The 19,940-nt window shown below is 47.0% G+C and overlaps 3 protein-coding genes and 1 long non-coding RNA gene across 6 annotated transcripts in view; 2 read left to right on the top strand and 2 right to left on the bottom strand.

The window, feature by feature from the left end:
- LOC144152923 (exportin-T-like) overlaps positions 1-8,398 on the bottom strand; it is a 31,935-nt gene extending 23,537 nt beyond the window's left edge. For all 3 annotated transcript variants that reach the window (XM_077684495.1, XM_077684494.1, XM_077684492.1), the window contains exons 1-8: positions 8,140-8,398; positions 3,923-4,001; positions 3,200-3,282; positions 2,252-2,308; positions 2,122-2,191; positions 1,849-2,064; positions 836-919; positions 476-763 (exon numbers count right to left, since the gene is read on the bottom strand). In XM_077684495.1, coding sequence (XP_077540621.1) covers positions 476-763; positions 836-919; positions 1,849-2,064; positions 2,122-2,191; positions 2,252-2,308; positions 3,200-3,282; positions 3,923-3,982 — 858 coding nt within the window. In that variant the 5' untranslated portion in view covers positions 3,983-4,001; positions 8,140-8,398. The remainder of the gene's footprint in view (positions 1-475; positions 764-835; positions 920-1,848; positions 2,065-2,121; positions 2,192-2,251; positions 2,309-3,199; positions 3,283-3,922; positions 4,002-8,139) is intronic.
- Positions 8,399-8,536: 138 nt separating this feature from the next.
- Positions 8,537-13,737, top strand: Rpl18a (ribosomal protein L18A). Its single transcript, XM_077684498.1, has 5 exons — positions 8,537-8,624; positions 9,674-9,853; positions 11,973-12,102; positions 12,174-12,283; positions 13,595-13,737. Exons 1-5 carry the CDS (start codon positions 8,607-8,609, stop codon positions 13,685-13,687), a joined length of 531 nt encoding a protein of 176 aa, XP_077540624.1. The 5' UTR covers positions 8,537-8,606; the 3' UTR covers positions 13,688-13,737.
- On the top strand, positions 8,621-8,881 carry LOC144152927 (uncharacterized). The gene is made up of 2 exons (XR_013319250.1): positions 8,621-8,690; positions 8,792-8,881. It is a non-coding gene; the product is annotated as an uncharacterized LOC144152927 (long non-coding RNA).
- Positions 13,738-17,408: 3,671 nt separating the features above from the next.
- The window catches only part of LOC144152924 (complex I assembly factor ACAD9, mitochondrial-like), a 43,005-nt gene continuing 40,473 nt past the window's right edge, over positions 17,409-19,940 (bottom strand). The window contains exon 18 of the mRNA XM_077684496.1: positions 17,409-17,678. Within this exon, the coding sequence (XP_077540622.1) occupies positions 17,578-17,678 (101 nt within the window). The 3' untranslated portion in view covers positions 17,409-17,577. The remainder of the gene's footprint in view (positions 17,679-19,940) is intronic.

Raw genomic sequence — 19,940 nt, forward strand, 5'->3', positions numbered from 1 at the left:
CAGCGCGGTAAACCCGCAGCGTGCCAGTCGCTACACGACAATGACACCAAAGGCGGGAGCTCCTCGTGTAGTGTAAGCCCACACGCAAGCCTGGACAACGCTGGGTGGTCAGTATGAGGTACGCGCCCACATGTGCTTGTGCAAAGGTTGTGCCTGGTGCCACAAGGCACACGCTCATGTGTGCTTGGGGTTTTCCATCACTGTCGGACAGATTTGTTTCGGCCTAAACAGCTCCGCTACTAAAAAAAGCTATGTGACGTGTGAAGACAGAAAGATAAACGACAAAATGAATGGCACGCAAACCAAGAGAACGGGATGGCGATGTTTTTCGGCTGCCCATGAAGTGGAACACACACTGTTACGCAACTTGGACCTTTGGTACATCTCTCTCACGAGGAGTCTGACAAGACGGTCGAATTCTAGCAGTCGTCGCATGGGAGCACACAGCCAGAGCGAAGTAGGGTGGGTGCCCTACCTCGGCGATGGCCAGGACGCCGGCTCCCTGGAGCACGGCGGCGAGGGACTGCACGAGGCGGGCCTTGTCTGTGGGGTCCATGCCCTTGGCCAGGATCTCGCAGACGCAGTCACAGGCTGCCTCCCTCAGAGCACTCCCCCGGGAAAGGAAGTGCACCAGGGCGTCCACGAAGCGCCCGTTGGCCACCAGCCCGATGTCGATCCAGGCCACGAACGCCCCAACCACCTCCAAGCACAGGCGGCACAGCTCCGTGCTGGCCTCCGACGACGCGGGGGAGCACTGCGTGGTCTAGCAGGGAAGAGAGGCCGACACATTAACAAACAGCGAGAAGGGGGAGGAAGGGACACGCCGATCACGCACCAGGATGGTGTACCAGGAGTTGACCAGGTCCACGATGTGCAGCTCGCGGATGTTGTCCTTCAGCATCCGGTTGCGCTCGTGCTCCTGCAAGGAGACAGAGAACCAGAGCTGCAGCAGTTGGAAACCAGCCACGGACAAATACTCTTCTTCTGCAACTCCAAGCATCAGCAACAGCAAATACGGTACGAGCACACGACAGACTAAGTGTATGCAGTAATGAGGCATGATCACTCTACGTAAAGCAGCGTTGGTGTTCTTGTAAACATGGTGGTGCCGTGGTCACTGGATCGATGTATCGCCTTTCTCATTTCAGGGGGGCCATCATAGTCACACTTGTGCAATGTAAAAGAGTAAAGGTAGCAGTGTGTGTAGAGATTTCGGGACATGTCAGATCCCCAAGTACCATTTTTGCACTATTCAAACGTGCCCCCGATTTTAACGCGCAGGTAAGTTTAGTGATGAAAATTTGAAAAAAGAATTTGACACCGATTCACCGCGCAGATGTAAAAGACGTGGCACATTGTACCTGGCAGAAGACATTTTATTTGACGCATGCAACTGTGATAGCAAAATTCCTTGTGCACCATAAACTTGCTTATCCAGCTCCTGCTGGCATTGAAACTAAAGCAGGGGGACATTGAAAGCACATTTCGGTTTTACACCTGTTTGTAATGCACAGGAAAAATTCAAGGCTTTTTTTAACAAAATTAAAAAAAGAGGTGCGCGTTAGAATCGCGCAAATACTGTAGTCAGAATTACTCATAGCCCGAAGAAGCTTCGGTGTGTTAAATCCAAAAATTTAGGTTTTTTTAAACGGTAACGTTGATAGAGCAAGTTCAGGCACCCTATAAAGCCTGGCAATGTAAAACAAATGGAGCTGACAACTTATGTTGGTGGGTGCACCTCTTGAAGTACCAAATTGCAATGTAAGCACTGCCAAATATAAGCAAATGCCTCAAGCCCCACGCACCCCCCTCCCCACAAGCAAGTCTGGCAGCGAAGACTGTGGATACCTTGGCAGTGCGGGGCATTTCGCAGTCGGCGACTTCTGCATGGATGGCCAGCAGGACACGGAGGTAGGCGTCGACGGCTGGTGGTCCCAGGGGGAGTGTCTGGAGCAGGTCGCCGAAGAAGTTGGGCCACCGGGCCGGGTAGTCCCACGCAAACACCCGGCTCACCAGCTGGGCCACCTTGTTGCGGATGAACACCTTGTCAGGCCCCGCGTACACCTGCGTCAAGGGCCAGTGTTAGGCAGGTTTCCACGGTCTCCGACACCGCTTCCCCACCTGCAGGTGTATCCACTGGCTGATGAATGCCCGCATGGCCTGCCGGTCACCTTCCTCGGCAGACTCGTACCTGCGCATTTTCAGCAGCCCGCTCAGCCACTGGGGTTCTCACCTGTGCACAGCTCCTTACCCTGTCTTGATGTAGTGCTCCAGAACGCTCAGGCAGAAGAACTTCACCGAGTCATCCCTGAAAGCAGAGGCAAGAGCCCATCAGACTTGCACGAAGTTACCCTACATTTTATGCCCATATTTTACGTGGCTTCAAACAACCAAAGAAACCGCGAAGGATTACAATTAACAGCGCTGCCATTAGTCATTCAAGTGAACCAACCCCCAGGTGGCATGCTTTTTAAAAATACATGGGAGAAGTAGCAAGGATGGAAAATTGGGTGTTTGATGATCGTTAAAAAAAAAAAAAAAAAAAAAAACAGCGTGAAGAAAACAGGACACAAGGAGGAGGGACGACGGCACAGTACTGGGGCGGCATTCTCGTGTTTGTCCGTTTTGAAAACGTCCATTTTGCGTCTGTTTTATTGTGATGTACTTCCAGTTGCAGGCAGGCTTTGGGTTGCCCTTTTCGCAACTGTTTTTGTAAACACATTTTAAACGACTAAACCTACTTTCAACTATCTTTAATGTGTTTATTGTTCCGCCAGCGACCCAACAAGGTGACGAAAAATTGTCTGCACCAAATCGTCTGCTCCGAGAAGGCGTGGCTCATAGCTCCGCTGTGTTAGCATGGAGTCACATCCGGGTGTTCGCTTTTAGCCAATCAGGGCTTGCTCAAAACGAACATATTTGAAACGGACACAAAACGGACAAAACACGAGAATACAGCCCCTGTGCCCTCATCCCTCCTCCTTGTGTCCTGTCTTCTTCGAGCTGTTTTTTGAAATAAAGTAGCCTGGCAAAACAGCACCTAGCATCGTGTAAGATTATCTAGCTAAGTCGCTCGCGAAGTGTGCCCACACAAACCCCGTGGTTTGTGAGGGGGCTGTCGAAAGAAGACTCCTTTCCCGACATGTAATCCCACTGTCGACAATTACTTGCATGCCACGTTACTTTAAACGACACTTACTGCACTGAAGGTTGCAGGAGCATCTGCACCGACAGCTGCCAGCCATTTGGGGCGTTCTTCAGCTGCTCAAAGTACTGCAGCGCCTGTAACGTGGGAAAGCACACACTGGGTCACTGAAATGAACAACGTTACTCAACATTGAATACTTTTGACCGAAGAGATTTCATTTTGTGTATGACCACACAATTCCTCTCTTCATCAATTTTCCTGGAAATAAAAAAAGGTGCAATAATACAGCAAAATATTTTATTTTACGTCCCAACACCATATCTGCCTGATTTATGTCGACATTTCTGTTCTTATTACTATGCAACTTTGTAGTAACATTCTCCTTTGAATTGCAGTCTCTGCCATATTTTGTCATCTACATGCATATTTTTAACCCATTATGTTTAATTAGGTGATAATTACGTTCAGTAGTGTGCTTATATTTTTCTATTCATGCTGTTAAGCACTTATGCTGTACCAGTATAGCACCCTTACTGAATTGTTACTTCACCTGCTCGTTCCCCCTGACAACCTTTGACTTTGGGACCTTGTCCTGTAATACATTTCCATTCTGCACCTTTTCTGAGTTCCACTGATAATGAACTTGAACTTCAAAAGAGGGCGCCCCAGAGGTGCAGACAGACTGGTGAATCGAGAAACGCTGTGCGAGAAACTGACTAGTTATTGACCTATAGTGCCACAAAACAATCGCCCGCGAGAGGCAAATGCACTCACCCTGGCATGTGCAGCTTGGTCCCCATGTGAGAGGAATCCTTGAATCACCTCAACATCCATCGCCTCGGAATGTCGGTCTCTGTGCAAAAGGGAAAAGTCATGTCTCATTTCCTCGCACTAAATGTGTCCCAAGGCACCCTCATTGTGGCTGCATTAGGGTCATTGGCGGATCCAGAGGGGGGGTCCGGATGTCCTGACCCCCCCTCAATTTGGGAATTTGTACCCCCTAGAAGATGACCCCTCAGGTAGTAGAAAAAGTCTAGTTGAATATTTTTTTTTCTATTTCTTGTATTTGTGGTTTGAAATATTTCAGTGAATAAAAAAAGACTACTATCTTCATCCTCCTTTTTATCATCATCATCATCACTGGTAGAAGCTGACTCCCCCCTCAGAAAAAACCTGGATCCGCCCCTGATTAGGGTCGAGAAGGCATGTTTTCACTGCAATGAAATTACGTTTTGTACAAAGGCATAAAAATACCCTGTATGAAAGTACAGACTAGTCCACTTGTAACAATATCCAAGTGCCACGGAAATCCCATCGTTATAACCGATAATTGTTATAAGCGGGTTGCGAAATAAAAAGACGGAACACAGCTCAAAACATTTTATCCGCATGCCAGCAAGGTCGTACTACTACTAATTTGCGGAAAAGAAGCCACAGTCGGTCACCTTTGTTTGCCGCGTGTGAAGCTGGCGCAAATCTTTTCCAAGAGCATCTATAGGTGCTTCACCTAGCTGAGGTAAATGTCCTTGGCGGAAACAAAGTCCCCGAGGGACTGTGTCACGCATTGGGCCTCATACGAAGACACTGCCTGAGTATGATGCGCAACCGCATCATTAGAGTCGCCACTGTTGCACTTTTGGTGCACAATATAACCGGATTCAATCGTTTTATCCGACATCGTGGCACTGGAGCATTGTAATAAGCGGTTTATTTTACCATAGAAAGATTACAAAAGTTGGCGGGGCCATCGCTGTTCATCGTTATATTCTATATATTGTTACAAACGGTATCGTTACAAATGGACTAGACTGTATACCATATGGCAATGGACCACACCCAAAGGGCATCCTTTCCATACGTTTTTAAACGGAGGGCGTGACATCTGAAATGCGTTGACGGAAACGTTACCAGTGGTGTTTCCACAAACCACCTGGGAAACACACTGAACCAAGTGCACACCTCACAATGCAGCTGAGCATTCAAGTCATGGCACCAGTAGCAACTTTCAAAATTCTAATTGCAGCAGAGGCAACAAGAGGCACAAGGAGGGATGGAGGCATGTGCAGAGGAAAACAACTTGAAAACTGGCCACAAAACGTGGTAGGCACAAATATTACATATGGTGTTGCAAATTTAGCTCAACAAGGTGGGTAGTATCGGCAGACCATGCATATATACCATTTTCAACAGCAGCATTTATCTAGTTTTTTTTAATCTAGTTTAACTGCCGATCTTTCTCAACATGTAGGGTTGCCACCCCCCCCCCCCCAAAGAAAAAACCCGCCCTTCGGATGGGGGGCGGGGGAGAAGGAAGGGGGCGTGGTATATAGAATGGTGAATGTGTGTTAAAAAAAAAAAATGTTTTTTTTAATGTAATGCCATTTGTTGTACCGTTTCGTACAGAGAAATCAGCATAACGTTTGTATGAAAGTGATTGAGATTCTGGTTATTGCTCTGAATGGGCTGCACTGAAAAGTGACCGCACTTTCTCACCGCGGCAGTGGTATTTTGTTACATTGTTCCTCTCTTTGGCCCTCCTCCATCTCGCGGAGCGCGCTCACCCGCGTATTTTCTCTGCTTGCGCGTCTTTGCGCAGCTTGTTAACGCATTTATCGTCATAGTTGCTGAACTGACACTTCATCATCATCTAACAAACAAGAAATTATCGCGGCACAATGGCAAAAAAAAAAAAAAAAAAATCAAGCCACTGACGGCCCCAAAAACCAACAAATGACCCACTGTAAACTGGTCGGGCCGGTCCAAAACCGGGCAGGTGGTAACTCTATCGACAAACATTTTTTAAGCATACTAAACGAAGGATATGTGCATTTCCAAACAAGCTGTCCTGGGCATGACTATAGGCAACTCTGTGACCAAGAAAACTGCCTGCTTTTTCGCTCCATCACACTGCTGCATGGCTGTCCCGTCTGCAATTTGCAACATTCCCCTTCAGCCCACAAAAGAACTGCAGGGAAACGAGGAGGACACACAACAGATTTGACTACTGCTGAACAAACAGCATGGGCAGCAAGAGGGCAGGTAGATTACAATGTGCACCAATTATTTGACACGAGAGTACACAAATGCATACAAGGTGCAAACGGGTCAGGTGTTAGTTGCACCTACAGTTAAACCTGGATATAAAGAACCTCTACATAACGAATTCCTGGATTTAATGGCATTTTTCTAATCCCCCACTGCCAGCTCTATTGAAACCCATGTGTTTGTGACCTCTGTGTAACGAAGGCGTTGCAAGGGTTAACCTTGATGTAACGAATCCGCTACGCTGATGAGGCATTGTTATTTGCACCTTTTCCAAAAAAATCGGCTGGAGAAATGCAATAATTAAGCGAACTTCATCCGCACTGCAAAGTACGGTGCATTTCCAGTGTTAGTGCAGTGTCGATTAGGTATTAGGCCTGCCTGTTGACGTGTAGTCACGAGTCTCCACTGCTGTCTGTGGTGTCAATTCGTCGGTGACGAGTTTCTTCTGCCGGAAAACGAAAAGTTTTGTCTTTTCAAGAAAAGCTCGCAATTTTAAATACCACCTCCGCCGGTGAGAAAGAAGATTGTTGCTGCCCGGTATACAATATACAGCGGTATATAGTATACAGTATCCCTCTCAACAATTATGAGTGCGGAAAAGAGCATCAAGTTCGTGAAAAGGCACCCTTTCAGCATACGTTTGGTCCTTAAAACGGGTTATTAGGGCACCAAAAATTGTCAAAAGGCATAATCGATACTTGGTTTCCTTTCTGCTTCACTCACGCGAGCCTTATCTCGAAACCTGAATGTAACGATTACCTGGGTGTAACAAAAAATTGCGAATTTTTGTCAACTTCTTTATATTCAGGTTTAACTGTAGCACGTGTGGTGTTGTCTGCATCCATTGTATAGGCGAACCAGAATGCAAACCTCGTTATAAATTAACCATAATTTGTCATCCAAAAAATTCCAAAGTACTGTTAGGTCCGGTCGTTCCCCCTTTAAAAAATTATTTGGCCTGGATCGTCCCCATACAGAAAGTGTGCTCCTCCCTTCAAAGTTGGGAAGAAAGATGCTGCTCTACAAAGGGTCTAGGCCATGCTCCTAACATACCGTAGGATGTGAACACGTTTCAGCAAATAATGAAGAGGTTCAAACATTTCACGTGGCTGGAAAACCAAAGACTGAAGAGTTGCCATGCGGCAGCACACGTGCAGCTCTAAAGCCACACAACACACACGAGTTGCATTCCCCCTCTTCTTTCTACGCTAACAGCTGAGGACCATCCAACTGCATTTCCTCGTCTTCTTTCTGCGCTGATAACAGCTGAGGACCATCCAACTTCGTTTTCGGGCCTTCCGTCCTTTTAACGAAAAGTGAGCTCGCATACGTAATTTTTCGCACAGCTGATTCCACAGACCGGCCAGCCACCTTGGGTACGGTTTTTAGCCCACGCCACTGCAGCACGGCTTGTTAACCTCCGCAGCCGTTCAAATATCGCTGAGCGTGATGGAGTGATAAGAAGCTCGAATGGCCTGCAACTGAATCACCTGAAGCAGACTGAGCCTTCCGCGCGAGAACTTGCGGTACAGTTTTACCACCACGCCGTTCGATGCCATAAAAGTCTTTCCCGCTTCAGATTACTGCGACGCACATTAAAAGCGTAACTAGTATGAATGGGCGCCACAACCACGACAGAAAGTAAAAGCCGCAAGAAACGATGTTCACAATTTGATTTCAGGTAACACAAGGCAACCTTAAAGCCAATGCGATCGTTTTAACTACAGGAGTCTTCGCTGTCAAAAAGTGCGTCCGGCAGCTTCCGTGCTGATGAAACATTGCCTGAAGGGTTTCGGGAAGCACAAACCCGAATTCCAGGAAGAGCCCACGTGCAAACCGCTCGTGGCAAGCGTGGCGCCCAGTTGGCGCGGGCAGGTCTTTACTGACACCGCAGGAAATGTAGTCACAAGCCGCAAAACATTTTAGGAAGAACTTATTTTACTTACGGTCATGTTATTACAACGAAGTCAGCAGATGGGTCGGGCATGTTCACCGTCGCCGCTCGTGCGATATCCCACCATGCAGAGAAGCGAACCTTCTATCCTGAAGCCTTCAACACGCAGTGGAACTTATTTTTGAGCACAGATATCGTTAAACTTCGCCTTATATTAACTAACTGTACACAGTGAAGCTTACTAGCATCGACGAATTAAAGGCCATGCTTTGCCGTATCAACATTACACGCCATGGACCATGTATCGCGCATGCATCGTTGACAAGTTAATTAGTACCGCAGTAACGTAAAAAAAGTTATATTATCAGCATGTTTATAAGTTCATTATATAATTTGTTGCTATTTATTTTAAATTACCTTATTACTTTATTTTTTAAATAAAAACAAAAATTTGATTTGATTTTTAGCCCCCGACTGCGAGGCTATTTTTCCGTCCTTTTTGTGCTCATAGTCGGCAAGATGAAGGCCAGCGGCCTGGTAAGTGATTCGTTTTGCTAATTTTGTAAATTATTATCTAAGTTCAGGGCAGTTATTAGTGTTTATGTGAGTCTAGTAACGAAGTTACACTTTCTTTTCACAGAAAGTATTAATTGATTATTGCTTCTAGCTCTCATTTGCCACTTTGTGTCCACGTGTTGCGGCAGGTAGACTAGGCCTAAATCAACTCATCTTTGATACCCAAATTGCGTTGGTTCTACGGTTCGTCTTTCCAGAAAAGAATGAAGTGAGCACATGTCTGTGCTTTCTTTTTGTTTTATTTTTTGTGTTGGATAAGCAGTAAATCTTCTCTAAAGATATTGGCGAGAAGCCTCGGCGGCGCTCCGCTGACATATTGACCGGGCTGAATTTCTGAGCGAAATCTGGCATGGCTTGCAATGAACACAGTCATTTATAACTGTATGACATAGGTTAGGTTAGCAAATAATGTTTTTTTACTCCAAAATTTGGCTCTGTACGCACACTAGACGTGAAAACCTGGCGTCAAGAGCTTCGCAACACCGCTGCAGTGGCTGTTTTGTTTCTATCCGTTGTGATTAGTGTTATTCTAGCTCTACGAGCAGCGCACATGGGCCAGTAAACTTCGACTTTAGGAGAAGAGTGTTATTAAAAGAGAAAAGTAGAAATATTTCAAGACAGGTGCGTGTTACCTGTTGTATGCAAGCAATGTTGGCACAGCATTGAGCAAGTAAAAGGTCGCACATGATATCGAAGCGCCCTTCGAGGGAGCCCCGCTTAAGTAGAATACAAACTTAGGCTAGTTGGTACATAAAGAAAAAGGAAACTGCGCATGAAACGAGGACACAAGGAAAGACGACTAGACACACCCCGCTTGTCTTTGCGTTGTACTGACCTCGGCAGCCAAACTTGGTTATTAGAGTACCCGCGTCTAAAAGTGAACCGTTGTTTTTCTTGTTTGTGTGCTTGCCAGCGGAAGGATCAGAAGCAGGTACTGTCCTCTAGGTGTAGCTGGTGGCTTCCGGGCGCGACTTCTTGCTGCAACGGTTCCGTTCGCTCTTCTCTTGCAGCTCAAACAGTATGAGATCATTGGGCGGCCCCTGCCGTCTGCCGCCAACAAGTTCCCGCCCCTGTACAAGATGATGATATTCGCCCCCGACAAGATTGTGGCCAAGTCTCGCTACTGGTACTTCACGCGCAGGCTCAAGAAGATGAAGAAGACCAACTCTGAGATTGTGTCCCTGCGTCGTGTGAGTTTCCATCTGCTGGTCTCCCCTTGGGGAATTGGGGCCATGTACTTTGCCAAGATGATGTAAGAACAGACTGGCGGGTGCAAAGGAACCAAGGCGCCATCTTGGTGGATTTGATAGATAGTCCAAATAACTGCCAATGTATGTGGCGTTGACTAATCGGCTTTGATGGTAACCTTCCCTGTAGTGTGGGCCATGCTGGAAACTGTGAATTAAAGGATTGTGAGCTTGTCGTTTAACCAGTTTGGTGGGGAAGCCAATGTAGTACTTTTATGGGAAGTAAGGCAGCTAACAAATGACTGGAGCATGTGCAACCTACAGTAGTTTGGTGCAGGTGCGGGGTTAGCTCATTGCAGCACTTTTATGGGAAGTAAGGCAGCTAACAAATGACTGGAGCATGTGCAACCTACAGTAGTTTGGTGCAGGTGCGGGGTTAGCTCATTGCAGCCAGCTATTTTACATTTCTCTCATTCCCAGGGGGGGGGGGGGGGGGGATCAGCTAGTGATAGTGATAACAGCAGCTGTCAAAGGCTCATGACCTGTAAGTTACAAATTGACAGCTATGTCAACGTACCCGCACATACTCCCACAAATAAGTGGTGGCGGATAGTGCACTTTCTCGCATCATAAGGGAAAGCTTAGATACCCCTGTAACTTCTTGAAGTTCGCATGCCTGTCTTACGGCCAACTGCACTCAAAATTTCGACCCCTTGAAAACTAGACTTACTTTCCAAAAGACGGGGCGCGAGCTCGTCAAGCTGTTCACAGCAGCTTTTTCTCTCGCCCAGTCATGTCGAACATGAAATAAAAATTCTATTCTTTTTCTGTACAGTCTGCCTATGATTTACAAAATATGGCACCTTAAATACGCGTATGCATGGCGCAAATGACCAGCGAAAATTGCCTAATTTGAAACCGAAATTGAGAAGAGCAAGGCCATTACAGCTATACTCGGTGACAACTTAGGAACGGCACCGGAAGTTGCCGCTGTGCCTTATCACCGTAGCCGGATGTTTCTCCACGCGGCGCAAGTAGGGCGTTACTGGGAATATTTTGAACATGGCGTGAGCCGTTCCCGTGATTTTTTGGACTTAATATGCTTATAAACGACTCCAGTGACAACAAACAAACTGCGTGAGACAAGGCAGACGATATCACGCATTCATAGCAAACCCCTTTCAAAACGCGCGCACACTGACGTCACGGGTCCGGCGCTTTGGCGGAGTGATACACTACATGAGGTGGTGCCGTTCTTGAGTTGTAACCGAGTATAGGGTGAAGTGATGTTGCAGCCGGTGGGAGCAAACCTGCGTGCAACAACTTTGCTCGGGCGACAGCCCTTCGAGAAGCACGCCTAGCGGAACCCGACTGGTTCTCTTGGCTAGCCAAAGGACAAAGCACGTCGCGTGCCAGAAAGTAATTTCCGCTTCGTGGCTGTTTGCATAATCCACTGGCCGGTGCAGCATCGTCTGCAACGGAGCCGTTTAAACATTTCAAACTGTTTGACAGTGCATTTCATGGGGCTACCAGTCATGTCCCAGTTGGTTTAGTGGGAAGTGCTGTACGTGCAAAATAACTTTGACTGAACTGAAATTTGAGTGCAGTTGGCCACGTATCGCAGTGTTAACTGGATCAGTGTGCCCATGGCACCTGCCCACTAAGACTGGTCGCCTTATGGATTCTGCCATCCACACCAAAGCCCTGGGCTTACAACCATCTGGACGATGCGTCACAAAAACCCAGTCAAGGCCTGCACATGCCCCGATTGGTCAGAAATGGCGCTAGAGAAACCAGACATTTGTCGCATGCATTTTCGCCCCTGTGTCGCGGATTTTGCACTGAACAATATGCCTACAGTCCTTTTGGGTGCCTGAACACACCACAGAAAGAGCACATTTGGGCCGAACAAAGTTAAACCCTTAGTGGTACCTGCTGTTTAGCATTTAGTTTATTATGGAGTGGTCTTTACCTTTGGTGTCGCCAGGCCTAGCTCATTCATCCCCATCACCTTGGATGGGAAGAGCAGCTAATTAAGCGAGGGCTTTTGTAACTTGTCACTGCACAGCACCTGCACGGGCAGTCTGTTCTAGCATCCCGCCTTCCGTCTTTCCCACGCCAGATCTACGACAAGACGCCAACGAAGGTCAAGAACTTTGGTGTGTGGCTGCGGTACAACTCCCGCAGTGGCACCCACAACATGTACCGGGAGTACCGCGACATGACCGTGTCTGCTGCTGTCACCCAGTGCTGTGAGTACTGCCAGGGCTGGTGGTTGTTGCCAGCACAGTCTGCGGGAAGTGCCACTGTGGCGTCTGTGCAGATCGCGACATGGGTGCTCGGCACAGTGCACGGGCATCGTCCATACAGATCATCCGGGTTGAGGAGATCCCGGCCGCCAAGTGCCGCAGGCCCCACATCAAGCAGTTCCACGTGAGCCTCTCGTTGCTTCTGGCTTTACTTTCCGTACTGGCAAGCACGCCATTGGCCACGCTTTTGTCGAGGTTGTATCATTTTTGCGTGCAGCTTAAAGGAGCACTGACACGAAAATTTTATGTTACACTTTTATTGCTTTTATCGATGCCTAATGGTCTGGCGAACCTGAAACTGCACTTCAAATACTTCAGCGCGCGATAGTTAATTACATTGAACGGCCTGAAAATCGTTTGTTTCAAATTCCCGCGCTTTCATCCCGAACGGCGCATATGACAGCCTCCCGATTTGACCTCACCGCTTTGTGCGGACGTCACCGGCGCCCGCTTGAGAGGGTGTTGCGCCCGCTCGCCGCTCGTGGGGCCGCGCGCGTGAAGTGACGTCACGAGTTTTTGGCGAGCGCTGCGCGTCACTTCTTTTTCCTCTCCTGGAGTGATGTCACGCTGATGTCCATTTGCTGAGTGCCGCTCCGCGCGCTGCTCCGTCGGCGCGATAAATGCAATCCAATTGAACTATGTTCTTCGCGTCGCAGGCCGCTCATATTTCAGCCAGGGTATTCTGTTGAGTGAAGGAAGCGAACTGTGCAATAATATTAACGCCGAAAATTGGTGTCAGTGCTCCTTTAAATAATCTGCACCACGGTAGTAAACCATATCCAAGCTGTGTGGCCGCTACTTGTTAGGCTTCAAAATTTTGAATTCTGCGAAGTTGTGCGTACCACCTGTTGCTGCGAATATCCTGGGCCGGTGACAAAGGCTCAACACATTTGCTTTTGAGGAAAAGGGTGTCTACACCCAACCGACACCCATCTCTGGCTGAGGGAATCAAAAGTTGCCATGGGTCTGCCGACCTGCCTCCTTTTGATTTTAACCCCATGTTTGTGTCTAAAACCCATTGCCCAGCCTGCTTTGCCCTGCTGCAAGCTAAAGCTTTTTCTCTCTCTCTCTCTTTCTCTCTCTCTCCCCCCTGTTTAATTTGGTCCAAGTGCACGTTGTGTTCTGGTGTAGGCTATCAGTTGATGCGCCCTGTACCGTTTGCCAGCTCGGTTTCTTTTCTCAAACCTTGTTGGTCAGAAAGCGGCGCAAAAGAAAATTGGCCTTTGTCGCATGCACTGTCACTGTAAGTGTGAATAGTGCACTGAACCATTGGCTAACAAGCTGAGGGCAGTGTTTTTGTTCTACACATTGCCACCCAATTATTTCACTTTTTACGAGAAGCCTGGTGCTAGTGGTGTGGTGGATGGATCATAGCACACTAGCATCTGGCCCAAAAGCAGCTTGTGCAACACCTTGGTTTCTCTCTGGTACCCAGGACAGCAAGATCAAGTTCCCCCTGCCCTCGAGGATCAGCCGGAACTTCCATGCCCCCAGGTTCACGACTGTGCGGCCACAGTCGAAGTTCTAAGGGTCCTCCACCCCTCAGCACGTGTCCTAATAAACCGGCGTTGGACTCTATTTGCTGCACTGTTTATTTTAGGTCGGGTGGCCTACACCTGGTGGTGCTCCGGTTTGGGAGCTGTTGTACGTGCACTAATGGTAGATTTGTGGTGGGGGGATTTGCAATGGCCGTAGCAGGTTTTTAGTAATGCATGCTGGGCGGTCACGTGTGCCAAAAGATCGCCTCCCATTTTAATGGCCTTGTTTTACAGCTGTAAACTTGGGCAAGTATAACGTGAAATATAAACATTTAGTGGTGCAGGTCTTTGGCCAGTGTGGCAAAAATTGAGCAGCCATTTGTAATGGTAAATTGGAAGCCAGATCATTCTTAGCCTACTTTTGTCACAGTGGGATATTGGCTGGGCCATGCTGAGAGTGCCTTGCTGGGCTGGCTGTTCGCCACTCTGGTGTTCCTTTTTTGCTGGCCATCAAAAGATGCACAGCTCGACTAGCCACATCAAAACGTTGAGCTCATTTTTTGTGTGATCAGAAAAATCGAGAGGTCAAAGTGCAGAAAATGCTGTACGGTCAGCAAGAAACAAACCTGAGACCTTCAAATTTTGCATGTAGTGCTCTACTAGCTAAGCTACCACTGCTGCTGACTACCTCTACTTTTGCTGGAGCAGGGGAGGGGTTGCGCAGCAGTAGTTGGCTGCAGAAGAGAATTAACGCAGTGCTCGACAACCACACATTTTTTTCCCTCCCTTTTCTAATCGGTAGACGCGCAGAACATGGTTGCGAGTCTGGATTGGACAAGTTCGTGTTTCTCTTGCATAAACCCTATGACATTTTAAACCCTATGACATTTATGGACTGCCAGAAATGAAACCCTCACATGCACCGAAGAAAAGCAATTAGGTAGATTACTTTACCAAATGTGATTTTGTGTGAGTATTTTCAAGTGAAAAAATAGCTAAATTAAAGTGGCAAGGTTATTTCTGCAAGTATAAAATTTCTTTGCAATTGGAGTACAGAGTACCCTCAGTATGGACAAGTAGTGTGAAGGGCTCTCCCTAAATGCAGTATAACCTACGTATGTCCAACTTGAAGATTAAATGTTTGAAATATTTAAGGCGCATATCTGCAGACATCTTCGAATCGGTGTGCTCACTGGTCGATGCCAGAAAGTGAATAGTACTGCAGGGTTCGACCTTAACGAGTCTCCACATGTATGCATCACCTGTCAACATGTTTAATATTTAGCAATTTGATCTCGGAATTAATCCTGCATTGTGGCAAGACTAACCACAGTATGCATAGGATGGACTAAGCCGAAATTAATACCCCAGCTACACTAGGGTCCAAATGTCATTTGGCTCAAATGGGGTGCTTCGAATGCCATTCAGAATCTGCCGAGCTACCGCTGTTGTCGCCCCGTTCCGTTTTCATACAGTAAAACAACAATCAAATTTAGGAGCACTCTAAGGCAGTAAAATGATATCAAATTAGAAGAGACACCAGTTTTGACTCTAATGTGGTGGCTGTTTGCGTAGTTTTATTTTCTTTTTTGCAACTGACCCAGTGGTACTGAGAGTATGAAAATTAAATATGTAGATTTCATAATTTAAGTAAATCGACAGTGAATAAAGTTCCACAAACAAAACTATTTTGTGTTTCACGTACAGAAGTATTATATTTTTTATTGCCGATCGAAGACTGCGTGCGAGTGTGCTAGAAATAGCATTTGAAATCCCAAATGTCTTTCTCGGTGCTCATTTGGCTCGAATGTCATTTTGAGCCGAACGACATTTCGAAACGTGGTGTAGCAGCACAACTTGGCATTTGAGTCAAATGACATTCGGACGCTAGTGTAGCAGTGGTATTACATGACCTATGCAGTCCAAAGCTAGCACTTCAAGGAACACTGAAAACAAAATACAACTTCTATCGATTGAAAGATTAGATCCCCACGAATAGAAATACACCACTCTTTTGCGTGGCTTTTTTAGAATAAGGTAGGAAACAGTGACAATCTAAAGGCCCGTATCACTGTCACTGTCCGTACCGTGCAACTTGCACCGGAAGTGGTTAAAATTGCATGACAAATATACGCCTTCACAAATTCATAAAACCTCAACTGGACGTTTATTTGTGGTGTAATGTTTGAACGTCAAAGAACAAAAAAAAAAAATGGTCGTTCCCTCTTCCATAGGAACTGGTAAAACACGAAAGTGAAATGTGCCTTCACAGGAGCAGTTGACTGTTTATTGTGCATCTATATAAACTTTCATGTCACTATTTATATTTCGTCGGTATGGCACCGTTAGACGCATCAACGCCAGACACTGGATTGCGCGCGTCGGAGCATTGCGTAAATCCGACTGAAACTACGGGTTCTCGCAAACCATCTGTGCGAACGAAACCAAATGGGTTGTCAGCAAATCGTTCGGTGAACACACGGTCCGCTGCAGCGAAAGCAGCTGCGGACCGTGTCACGACCGCGCTATCTGCAAGTCGGCTTCTCCGCAGGCTACGGGTCCCCGTACACGTAGTAGGCGCGGGCATCGAGGCGCCAACTGTTGGCGCTCATTAGCATCATGATGCACTACTTACTTCACCTCTCCTTGATGCTAGCACCATCTGAAAGGAAGGCGTCCTATTCACGCCTCTGTTCATAGCGCAGTCGGGAGTGCGTTTCGTACCTCCCGTTGTGGCGACAGAGTTCGTGGCTCGAATCCCGGCACTGCCACATCAATTCAGTTTTTCGGGTGATGTCATTTCAGCGACGGATATGACGCCAGTTAGATCTTGGTGGACCCCGGCATAAAACACTTTCATGTTAAAAAGCTAGAAACAATATCACGGGAGTTGAGTCAATAGATCATTGGCAACCCGAAAAGCCAACAAGCTTATTTCGGTTTCGGTGCAATACTTGCCCAGATAATTGTGTGACTGTTGTACAGTATTGTGTGCATAGTCGATTTTATTATGACCCTCTGCGTGCTTTTGCTGTACTAAAGAAAACAAGGGAACGCTTACTGTAGCTAAAGTCAGTATTTTTCCAGTGTAAGCCACGCCTGGCGTACGCAACGTCTTTCTTAGCTGCCGCTTGATGGCACAACTCATCCACGCTGGTGGTGTGGCCGCTATGCGAGGCAGCGTGCAAGGGCTGCACACAAGCGGTCGGTTTTATGCGAACATTCACGCGGCCTAAAAAGGACAATGTGCTTTTTTTTTTTCAACGAAGTGTCGATACCGATCATTGGTCCCATGAAGAAACATTTTGCTTAGTGGTCCACAGCCGCGAAGGGCGTGATAGTTCGGGAAATCACAACTGATTCGACTAAATTCTCCGCTATACATCACCGCCTTGCTTGCTTCTGGTTTATCGTAACGCAAACAGCGACTGCAGCAGCTAGTGTTAGCATCATGGAATCGCCGCAAGGGAAATGAGAAAAGAAAATGCAGTTTGATTATCGATTTCTCAGCAATTGAGGCATCTTTCAGCACCGAATGAAGGCTAAAATGGCTATGGGAAGGTCACACTTTCATTTGAAACCAACTTTCTGGTTGCCTTTTGTGTCCCTTTAAGCAATGCACATAAAAACAGCAAGAAAGGAGGAGAAAGAATGTCTTTCCTCATCATTTTGTGTGCTGTTCAAGATGCATGCAATCTCGGTTCACCATTCCAAATCATTCGCCGGTTGAACGCTGCCATGTCCATGGCGAATCAACACTGCATACCCATGTTCAATGGCCTAACAACCAGACAATTTATTAACAACAATCCTTCGTATTCGCACAGCATTCAACAAATTCGCCTTTCAATCTCGTGAAACAGCTATACACAGTATGGACCTGGTCTACCAGCACCAGAGCCAGCTAAACTATACACATGTTCTTGACCCAGCAAGCCAATCATTCGTTCTTTGTGAGCGGGTGCACAGGGAAGTATCTCTTCTCTGCAAACACCTTGTCCGCCACCTCGCGCTTCTTGACATAAAGCAGGCCATCCATCTCTGGAAAAGACAGGGCCGGCAATTGGGTATGAATCACTGCTGACGCAGCCATGTAGACTGCATGTGGTACACTTCAAGGAGCAAATCTATCCATGCTAAAAACAAGGTCTAGACTTCTTTGTAACAGCTGCTGGCATTGAGGCCAAGCCCTGGATATAGCAAGGTGAATATGACAAAGCGCAGTGCAAAACAAGCAAGCTACACACTAGCATACTAAGGCGCAGTAACACGGGTTGAGGCTATACAGTGCTCAAACATTCTTGCGTAGGTTGCTTAGACAGAGTACACACTTTTTAAATGGGCTACTAAAGGTAGTATCACTAGATGAAGTTTCTAAAGGCATGTTTTAGTGCCACAAAACGTATGCCTCTGTGGCTTCGGTGCAGAAACCATGACAGCCAAATTGAAGACTGAGCGAGCACAGAACTTAGGAACTTAGATGTTCGACTTCTATGCACTGGGTCACAGGCATGCTAGCTGAATACCGTGGATGCACCACAGTTCATCATTCCGGCAATAGCAATTTCAACACATAAAAGTGGCGCTACTGCAAACGCCCATGGCAGCGCCCTTCCATTCTGCAAAGGGATTTGACCCAGGGGTGGCATTCTCGTGTTTTGTCCGTTTCAAAAGTGTCCGCTTTGAGCGAGCCCTGATTGGCTAAAAGCAAACATGTGACATAACGCAAGCTAGGTGGACCTACTGTATGTAACCTCAGCTTCTTGGAACAGGCTATCTGAATTTCAAACAGACGGTTTTGGAAGTTCAGTCATGAATGCACCGGCCATCATCTTGTTGTTGGCTTGTCGGCGGAAAACGGCAGTCGAGAAGTAATGTACCGTAGATGCTTCTGAAATGCCCGTAGAAGCATCCCGCCAGCATTTCCGCCTCTCGAAGAAAACTGTGTGCTGGCTGTGCGACAAGCTGAGGGACGAACTTGGCCAACGGCCGAGCGGGCTCAGCGTAGAGGACCATGTGTTATGCACCCTTCCTTTCTTCGCTACCCGTGGCTGTCGCAGCCCTCCGTGAGCCAGTGCATCCACACCGTCGCCAAGGTCGTCACGCAGTGAAATAAAGCATAGTCTGCAAGTTCGATAGCTGTCGAGCAGACGACCACAATTACACAAGCACTCGGCATTAAGTTTATAACCCTTTATTAGTATTGGTATTGTGACAATGGTAGGCTGCCATTCATTATCTGAGAATGCCTGCCGAATGCACTCCATCCAATTCTTATCCTTCTAATTATCTCTGCCTCATGATTGGAATCCCGGGTCATATTATTGGTATTGGTATTGAGACAATGGTAGGCTGCCACTCATTATCTGAGAATGCCTGCCGAATGCACTCCATCCCATTCTTATCCTCCTAATTATTTCTGCCTCATGGTTGGAATCCCGGGTCACATATTGGTATTGGTATTGAGACAATGGTAGGCTGCCACTCATTATCTGAGAATGCCTGCTGAATGCACTCCATCCCGTTCTCATCCTTCTAATTATCTCTGCCTTATGGTTGGAATCCCGGGTCACATTATTGGTTTTGGTATTGAGACAATGGTAGGCTGCCACTCATTATCTGAGAATGCCTGCCGAATGCACTCCATCCCATTCTTATCCTTCTAATTATCTCTGCCTCACGGTTGGCTTACCACTTCCACTTTATCACCATCTATCTCAAACCGCTGTGCTCTCTCTCGAGGCTACTGAGCATTACTTTAGTTTTCTGCATATTAATTCTCAGGACTATGATCCTACTGTGCTTGTCCAGTGTGGTAATCATGCTTTGCAATTCGTCCCCCAAGTTACTCAGCAAGACTCAGCAAATCTGAGGTTACTGAGGTATTCTCCATTAATCTTTACGCCCACCTGTTCCCAATCCAATGTTCTGAATACCTCTTGTTAACATGCTGTGAATAACATTGGAGAGATGGTGTCTCCTTGTCTGACGCCCTTCCTTGTAGGTATTTTACTGCTCTCCTTATGGAGGATGATGGTAGCTGTGGGTCCATTGTAGATATCCCCTAGTATTCTTATGTAATGCTCATCTACACCCTGATTTCACAACGCCTGCTGAGGTTTCGACCGAGTCAAATGCTTTCTCTTAATCTGTGAACGCTATATATAGGGGTTGAGTATCGCGCATTTCTGTCACCTGATTGACCGTGAGTATGGTCTATTGTTGACTAGCCTTTACGAAACCTGGCTTGTTCATTGGGTTGACTGAAACCTAAAGTGGCAGAAATTCTTTAAGCTAGTACCT

This window comes from Haemaphysalis longicornis, unplaced genomic scaffold (assembly GCF_048455015.1).
Source record: "Haemaphysalis longicornis isolate Haplotype H1 unplaced genomic scaffold, Haemaphysalis longicornis Haplotype H1 scaffold_9, whole genome shotgun sequence".
Classification (NCBI taxonomy): domain Eukaryota; kingdom Metazoa; phylum Arthropoda; class Arachnida; order Ixodida; family Ixodidae; genus Haemaphysalis; species Haemaphysalis longicornis.

What these genes read in the sequence shown, in the direction of transcription:
- Rpl18a (XM_077684498.1), top strand. An exon ending in AGATTGTGTCCCTGCGTCGT is followed by an intron (nt 9,854 to 11,972) that starts GTGAGTTTCCAT and finishes TTCCCACGCCAG; the next exon opens with ATCTACGACAAGACGCCAAC. An exon ending in TGCTGCTGTCACCCAGTGCT is followed by an intron (nt 12,103 to 12,173) that starts GTGAGTACTGCC and finishes GCGTCTGTGCAG; the next exon opens with ATCGCGACATGGGTGCTCGG.